Source organism: Accipiter gentilis, chromosome 22 (genome assembly GCF_929443795.1).
Source record: "Accipiter gentilis chromosome 22, bAccGen1.1, whole genome shotgun sequence".
Classification (NCBI taxonomy): Eukaryota; Metazoa; Chordata; class Aves; order Accipitriformes; family Accipitridae; genus Astur; species Astur gentilis.
In genome coordinates this window covers 5,409,767-5,418,435 of record NC_064901.1, presented here as the reverse complement: position 1 = coordinate 5,418,435, position 8,669 = coordinate 5,409,767, and the positions used below count along the sequence as shown (strand labels likewise).

Genomic DNA, 8,669 nt, shown 5'->3' with positions numbered 1-8,669 from the left:
ACTCCCGGAATACTTTGCTTTCTCTAGCAAGAAGTCTCTGAGGTGCCCCCCGCCCGCCCAATAATCGGACTAATGAATTTGGACTCGATCCCTTCGCCATCGAGTTTGTGAATCCCACGCGTTTGCTTGTCACTTTTGCACGCTGAGGACTGATCCTGTACCCCGTTAACTCCCTGGCGCAGCTCCCCCCTGGGAACAAGGCTCCGGGCCCTGGGAGGGGCAGGGGCCTTTCAGGGTTTGGCAGCATCCCGGGTTGTTTTTCCATCAAGGAAAAAGAAAAAAAAAAAAAAAAAAAAAAAAAAGATGGGGGAAGGGAGGGTCGGGAGGGGGAACCAAAGGGAAATAAAAAAAGAATATTCGTAATGTGTATAATTTATTAGAAGCTTCTTAGGAACTATATTTAAGCCAAATATCTACATAAGTTACAACAGGAAGAGGCGGCGGGCGCAAATAACAAACTGCCAGAGGATTTACGACGGGGCGATCAGTGTCCATAAAAAAGGTGGGGGTTGGTTTGGTTGATTGTATTTTTTTTTTCTTTTTCTTTTTACAACAAAATATACAGGCTACTAAAAACTATGGGTTTAGTCCAACTTTTGACAGCATTATACAGCTACAGGTTCACATCAAACGTAAGGAGGAAAATAAAAGCCAAGCCTTTGATGACTCCACGTCTCCATCCGCTGGCCCTGGCGGCGGGGCTGGGAGAGGAGACCGGGGGAGGGGGGAAGCTGCTTTTTGTGTCTGGGTGACGCGAATGCGTTTTTTGGGGGGAAAACCACCCCATCCCCCAAAATCTCTATATTTACATGCAAGTCCTAGACGCTGGCAAAGTGTACATCTGAAATCCAAGCCTTCGGACCATGCCTAACGATGGTCCCCTTTCTGCAGACTGCTCCGTGGTTATTAGTCAGAATTTTTTTTAACACCCCATACAACAACCTTGGGAAAAAAAAAAAAAAAAGAGACAAAAAAAAAAGACCCCAAACCATCAAGAGTAACAACAAAACCGAACAAAAAAAAGTCTCTCTCTCTCTCTCACAGGTCCTCAGAGAACCACTCAGTAAAACGGGGGCGGGGGGGAGGGGAGGCGTTAAAAAAGAAAGAAAAAAAAAAAAAAAAAAAAAAAGAAAAACACTCGGTAGTTTGGATAGGACAGAGATTTGCGTGACTGGGAAAATCTGCCTTTTTTTTTTTCTTTTTTTTTTTTTTTTCCTTTTTTTTTTTTTCTTTTGCTTTGTTTAATCCTTTCACCAGGTCCTACCGTATAGCAAGGTGGAGCAAGACATGGCAGTGCCATAGTCAGAAGTAGAAGAGTTTAGGTGAGACAAACTGGAGACTTGGCTCTGCAGAGAGGAAGGGCTGGCCGAGTGCTGTCCCATGTCTGGAGACTGCCCCGCACTGTTTGTCTGGTGGCTCTGATGCTGTCCGAGGCTGTTGCCATTGGTAGCCACTGTGATCGTTGTAGCTGCCTGCTGCTGATGGCTCTGGATAGCTGCTGTGGGTGTGTTGGAGCCTGCTTGGCAGGGCTTGCCATCCTTTACAAGCACTGGCACCGCCACCCTTCTGGGAGACTGCTGCTGCTGGCAAGAGCCGTTCTCCTGTTGCATCTGCTGCTGCGCAGCCTTGTCTTTGGCCTGGCGTTTCATCTTGTAGCGGTGGTTCTGGAACCAGATTTTGACCTGAGTCGGGGTGAGATGTATCATGCTGGCCAAATGTTCCCTCTCCGGGGCGGAGAGGTATTTCTGCTGCTTGAAACGTCTCTCCAGCTCGTAAACCTGGGCCTGGGAAAAAAGGACCCTCCGTTTCCTCCGCGGCGTGCTCTGGAGCGGGGCCATGCTCTTGCTCACGTCTCCCAGGGAGCCGAGGCTGCCCATGCCGCCCATGTTCATGCCCGAGGACGGCGCCATGAAGCGGGAGACTGCAAGGGAGAAGGCGGCACGTTTTAGGCGGCTCGGCTCGGCTCGGCTCGGCTCGGCTCGGCGCGGCGCGGCGCGGCTCGGCCCGGCCCGGCCCGAGCGGGGCTCCGCGCTCCGGCGGTCCCCGCCGCCGCTCGCCCCCGCCGCGGCCCCGCAGCCCCCCGGCAGCCCGGCCCCGGCCGGGGCCTCGGGGCGCCCCCGCTCCCGAACAACGACCCGCGTTTCCCCGGGGCGAGCGGCGGGGCAGCGGGACCCCCCTCCTCGCCCGGCCCAGCCCCCGTGAATAAAGGCGACCGCTCGCCCCTCGCCCTGCCCGGGGGGTGACACCCCACCAAGCACCTGCTGTGACAGCGCGGCGGGAGCGGCCGGGGCCGGGGGCTCCGCCGGCGCCGGCCGGGGCGGACTCGCCCGCTCCCCCCCGCGTCCCCCGGGACGCGGCTGCCGCGGCTCCGGCTTCCCCCTCGGCCGCCCGGTGCCGGGCGGCGCGCAAGCGGACGGGCACCGCCGGCTGCCTCCCGGCCCCCCGGGCCGTGCCGCTCCCGCCCCGCTGGACGGCGAGCTCCGGGCTCCCGCTCCCCGCCACCGCCGGGCTTCCCACCCCTTCCCCCCGCAAAAGCGGCCCCGGGAGGCTGACATGAAACCAGCCGGGGGAGGAGGCACCGGGCACGATCCTCCGGCAGGAGGAGGAATTTGGGGGGGGGGGGGGGGGGGGAGCGGAGAGGAGGGGGGGGGCGGCTGGGATTTGGACCGACTTTTGCCCTGGCGCGGAGCCCCCGGCGCCCGTTGCCCGCGGTGCGGCGGGGCAGGAGCGCGGCCACCCCCCGCCGGCCACCCAGCCCCGGGCTGACTTACTTGAGGAGAAGCGGGGGTCCGGGTTGGTGCCGTACCATCCTGTCGCCGAAGCGCTGTTCCGCATGGTGTCCTGGTAAGGCGGGAGCTCGCTCATGTTGCCCAGGTTCCCATTGCAGTAGCCCCCCATCGTAGCATGGGAGAGCTGGGGGACCCCTGCCGCTGTCATATGGTAGGCGGCAGTCACTGTTCCGTTGTGGCCCATGGGGTGCTGCTGCATGGCCGGCTGAGAAACCTGAGACTGTCTGTAGGCTGACAAGGGAGCGCCCAAGTTACTGCCCTCCATGCCCACTTTCTTGTAGCTTTCCTCCAAAGGACTCAAGATGTCAGACACTGAGAAAGGAGTCGTATGCTTTGGGCTCATCGACATGATTCGGCGGCTGGGGAAAAAAAAAAAAAAAAAAAAAAAAAAAAGGAAGGGGAGGCAAATCTTTTTTTTTTTTTTTTTTTTTTTTTTTTTTTGCCAAATATTCTGGTGTTGCCTTAACGCCGATCTTGTTGGATGTACACGTAACCGAGTGGACGAAGTCCGCCTTAATTGGATTGAGTGGAGGCTCAGGGCTGCCTTTCGTTTGTTTTAGCCAGACGCCAGGTTTTAGGCTGCCACCAGAGGCGGGGCATAGGCACTAAAGCAACAAGACAATAGAAGCCTACATCTTGCCCAAGATAATTAGCTTACATGCTGATGACAAGGTAAACACCTTTAAGTTTTACTTGTCAGGATTTTTTTTTTTATGTCTTAAAAAAAAGAGAGAGAGAGAGTGGGAGAGAGAGGGAAAGAGAGAGAGACCCCGTGAGCACAACTCATTTTCTTTTTCTCGGGGGTGGCAATATCGTGGACGGGAAATGGAAGGCAAGGCGAAAAGACCCCCATCTGACTGGGTGAAAGGATTTAAAATCAGCTCCCGGGTGGCAAAGGCTGTCAGCCCAGCCTTTGTGAGAGCCGGGGAGTCGGGGCTGAATGCCGGTGAGCTAAAGGACCGAGTGCCCTTCTCCCCCACTAAGTTTGGTCTGGAAGGAGCCCCGCCGCCGGGAGGGCAGCTCTCCGGAGGGGAGACGTTTCGCGCTGGGCCACCGCTCCCAGCGCTCCGCACTCCCCGCACCGGCTTGTCAGGTACGCCGGCCGGCTGGTGGCTGAGCAGCGCTTGGGATTTAGCATCTCGGGAACCTCCTCTATGTCCGCTAAGACCCCCAGTGCGAGACCCCCAGTGCAAGGATGGTTTCTCTCCCTAAACCCATAAGTTCCGTTCACCTAGGGATTTTTTTTTTTTTTTCAACTTCAGGGAGAGGTGGAAGATGCAAGTTTGCAAAAAGAAGCAGTAATTTAATTGCCTGGGGGGGGAGAAACTGCTGAAAAATAGGTTAGCGCAAAACGTTGCTCGTTGTTCTCAAAGGCAAAGACTGTCACAGGCTCTCGTGGTCCCTCGGAACCCGAAGCTGCTTTCTAAGATTATTTATATAGCACGGGAGCTGGATGGAGAAGACCTCTCAGGTCATCTGCTGCACCACCTTGCCAATGAATTCCCTGCAGTTTCGAATAAACGGCAATTTCTGACACTTTCGGATCCGTTCTCGAATCCCGTGTGAAAACAAAAGCAAGTCCATTCAGAGCCCCACACGTACATGCAGCCAGCAGCTAATGTCACTCGGGTCTTTGAAGAAATCTCCCAAGTTGTCCAGTGTCTCCAAAGCTTATATTTCGGGGTGTTCCTGGGCGGAGGAGAGAAACCTCCCCTGAGTGTTTCACACCCCGGCCTACGGCCCTGGCAAACCCAATTTAATACAGCGATTACCTGAATATTAAGAAAATTACAGCGAAGGTACAGTTAACCCAGTGACTTTGAAGTGTCAAGTAACTATTTAGTAATTGCACTTGTAAATATGTTTGTGCTCAGCTGCTTCGTGCTTAAAAATGCAAAAGTGCACTTGCTACCCGGGAATAACTAAATATCTTTGTCTAAAGTGGCAGCATAAATAGCCGGTCGCTTTGTGACTGTGCTTGATATTAGTACATAAGGATCATTTTGCTTCAATTGGGAGGCTCTCATTCACTAGGCAAGAAACCGTTTAGGAGAAAGTAGGTTCCCGTATGAGAGTTAACATCCTTCAAGTGTAAGCCTCAGCCTTGATTACACTTTAGAGCTCTGCAAGAGGTGAGCTTTTCCACACAAATATAATCGGGGGAACTTTCCTTCAATCAGGCCTCCAGCTCTCCTACATCATCTCAGCTGCCTCTTTCGGCACCAGCTCCCTCAAGGCTGAATACCCCGAAGTGGGCTTGTTGTGAGTCTGCTGGGTCACCAAAGGCAGGGAAGGGCGACTTTGGGCTAGAAAGGGGGCTGCTTTTCCTCTTTTCTTTCCTCTTTTCTTTCCAGATCTTTAGATCTTGTCTTTCCAGATCCCTGGAACATTTTCTCTCTCCCCCCCCCCCCCCCCCCCCGCCCCCCTTTTCCCCCCTTTCTGCGCGTGTTTTTCAGTACGGTCTTTGGGTTTGTTCCTACAGAGAGAGACACTCGACCTTGCCTTGGTGGTTTGTTTCTTTTATCACGCCCCCCCCACCCCCCACCCCCCGGATTTCTCAGGCACATCAGCTCCGTGCCTGGTTTATCAGCCTTAAAAAGGAGGGGGTGGATGGAGGGGGAAAAAACCCCCAAACCCCACAGGATCCACCAAAATGACGCTGCGGTCGGCTCAAATCCGAGACGAACGACAGCGAGTGACCGCGCAATATGTGGGGCAGGAGCAGCGACTCTGTTTCTCCCCAGGGAGTGCGAGGCGGGGCAGCTGGGGAGGCCCCGGCCCCGGCCCCGGCCCCGGCCCCGGCCCCGGCCCCGGCCGGGAGCGGGGCGGCCGAGGCTCCCCGCCGCCCGGCCCGCGCCTTCCCGGGGCCGCCGCCAGACCGACCCCTTTCACCGCCGGCTGCTGCTGGGTGAGCTTATTTATCCTCCCGCTCGATCGAGAGCAGGTTAAATCGCCTCCGAAACATCGCTCAGTTAGGTTAACCCGAGTGAGTCCAGCCTTGACTCTGCGCGGGGTCTCGTAAAGGGAAGTTAATGCGAGAGCCCATCATTGCCCCTTCGCTGGGGAGCGGGCTGAAACTCTCTTCGGAGGTCTGACGGCTAATTTAGAAATACACCGAGGCGCGTGGAGGCACGGCTACGCGCCGCAAGGTCCCGACAGCACTTTTTAGCCCCGCTAGATCGACCTAGCGAGAAGGACGCGGGTCAGCCTCTGCTCCTCCTTTCCCGCTCCACATCAGCTATAGCGGGGCGAGTCGAACTGCGGACGAGTGGCGAGAAAGCTGCTTCGCTGCTGCCCTGTCCCGCCCGCTCACCCTTTTCTTTCAAACCCTCCACCCGAGTTTCGTCTGCCAGAGCTGGCTCCCCGCAGCCCCCGGGGAGGGTGGCCGCCCCGTCAGGGTTCTGCCTAGGCTGCCTCTAGCGATGTGTTCGTTTACCTGGTGATGCTGCTTAGTAAACCGCTCGAGTTAGAAAGAAATGCTAAGGAGGAGAGCAGGGAAGCTGAGATGCGTTTTGCCTGGTGGAAGCATTTTCATGAGAAAGGCACGGTCCTCACCCCGTGTTTGCAGAATGCGGCTACACGGACGTCCCTTCAATAGCTTCTGACCCCACACAATCCGTTTGATAACACTCGAGAGGTGGAAGAATGGGAGACTTTGTCAATCAAACGGTGCCAATCCCAATGGAAACGGTGCCACCAAGATCGCAGCGCGTTTCCTCATCAACTGGATTGCGGGGGCTGGGAACTCAAGGATCAGCTTTTGAAAGTGCGCACAGGGCTCTCCAAAGCCAACAATGTCTTTTTTATACGAGCTGCTGTGCCTCCCCAAGGGGGATCAAATGCGCTCGGCCAGCCCGAGCCGCCGAAGGGCTACAGCCCTGCCTTGCCACCCATTTCGCCGGGCAGGAGCCGGGGGCGGGGGGGGGGGGGGCGCTTCTGCCCGGGCCGGCGCCTAGCTCGGCTCCTTGCCCCAAATGGCTTTTCCCCTCCTTTAGGCGCCTGCAGCTCCCGCGGTGGCTCCCCGCCGTTCCTCCGCAAGCGGAGCCCACGCAGGAGCGCGGCCCCGGTTCAGCGCTGGCCTTAAGCGTGTGCTCAGGGGCGAGCGGCCGGCGGGGCTGGCTGGAACCCTCGGGGCACCTGGGCTCGGAGGGGAGGGCGACCCGCAAGGCAAACGCTTTCCCGCCAGAGAGACGCTTTCTAGGCGTAACTTCTTGGCACAAAGGCCTGAGGTGCCCCGTGCTCCCCCTGGGCCTGTTCGCGGGTGCGTGCCTGGCTGCCCCAAGCCACCGGCACACGAAGCACCCCTGTCCGGCCCTGCCGCCCTCGCCCCCAGCGCCGAGGGGGCGGCCCTGCCCGCAGCCTGCCCTGCCGCGGGGTCGGCTGCTCCTAGCGAAGCCCGAGTTAAAGGGCTCAAGAGCAGAGCTGGGACAGACCCGTCCTTCTTCTCCCGGTCAGCACCACAAGCCCAAACTATCGACGGAGAGGTTTAAATTGCCCTTCCAAAGCCCTGCGCCTGGAAAAGGGAAGAGATACCCCGCACCGCCGAGGCGGCTTGCTGCAACTCTTCCCTCCTCGACTCGGCGAGCTCATGGAAACTTCACCACCGGTTTCCTGTGCACGTCGGTGCAATACACCCCCCGTCCTCCTAGCTCCCCCCAAATGGAAGATGTGCCCGGCACACGGTGCCCAGAGCCCACGCCGGGAGGGAGGGAGGGAGGGAGGGAGGGAGAGGAGCGGAGGTTTCCGCAGTGACCGAGTAGGGCGGACCTGTGTCCCTGTCACCGCCGGCCGCGGGCAGGGCGCCGGGACCGCTCCCTGCCTGGGAAGCACATGCTTGGGCGTGTAAGGCAGGAGTCCTACCCAGGCACGCTTCCTGCGAGCGCTCCCTAAGCACGGGGGGTGGGGGGTGGGGGGGGTCCGGAAAACTCTTGCCGTGGCTCCTGGGGTCCATTCCCCTCCGTGGGAAAGCCCCCCTGCCCCGGCTACCTCGTTGGGTGGGAGAAACCCCGCGGTACGCCGGTGGAAATCTCTTCCCCCGGCGTGGGAATCTAAGAAAACAGGCGAAACCAGCAAAGTCTACCGCGAAGATCCTCACCCCTCCGCAGCGCACGCACAGTTGCTCCTCCAGCTGCCCAGGGCGTGGAGCATCTCGCACTGGGGGCTTCTCGGGGCCCCTTCGCCGCCGGTGCCGGGCGGCCCCGCTCGCAAGGCTCAGTGCGAGGGAAGCGCTGCCTCCTCGCAGCTCTTTTCCCTCCTTCCCCAGTTCCTGGCGGACGGCTGAGCCCTCCTGCCCTAATCCTCCGACACCCCCCCACGGCCCCCCCCACCACCCCCCCCCCCGTCTTTTTCCTTTGCCGGGCCGTTCCCGGCCGAGAGGGCCAGGGTGGGGCCAGGTACGGGGTGCCAGGGCAGGGCTCTCGGAGCCGCCGTGCCAGGGCGGGGGCGGCCGGCCCCCGGCGCACGCCTCGGCCAGGCGGCCACACCGCGCCCCTCCGCGGCTGTCCCGCTTGGGGCCCCGGGGGAAAGGGCTCTTTGGAGGCATGGAAGCCCTGGTAGCCTGGGGGGGGGGATCGCAGCAGCGCTCGCACCGATGAAGTGGTGTTGTTTGACCGCCTCATCCTGGCACCGTTATTATCAGCGATTAATAGAATGTCCCCCCACACCTGCCTTCCCGAAGGTCAGTAGACTGTCACCGCCGCAACGCTGCCGGAACGCGCAGACAAGACTTATCGTTGCCCCGAAGCATCTTTGATACACCCCAGCCAGAGCTGATTTCTGCGGAGATCTCTGGAAGGTGGTTGTTGAGACAATTTTCAAAAAGTTGTTCTACAGAGACAGTTAAAAATATAGGCATGGATTATATAGATATAAATACGTCCG

The 8,669-nt window shown here is 58.5% G+C and overlaps 1 protein-coding gene across 1 annotated transcript; it reads right to left on the bottom strand.

Annotated features, from left to right (window-relative positions):
* Window positions 1–1,250: 1,250 nt before the first annotated feature.
* NKX2-1 (NK2 homeobox 1) lies at window positions 1,251–7,937 on the bottom strand. The gene is made up of 3 exons (XM_049825960.1): window positions 7,885–7,937; window positions 2,772–3,148; window positions 1,251–1,921 (listed from the first exon to the last, which is right to left on the bottom strand). Exons 1-3 carry the CDS (start codon window positions 7,935–7,937, stop codon window positions 1,251–1,253), a joined length of 1,101 nt encoding a protein of 366 aa, XP_049681917.1.
* Between the last annotated feature and the right edge of the window lie 732 nt (window positions 7,938–8,669).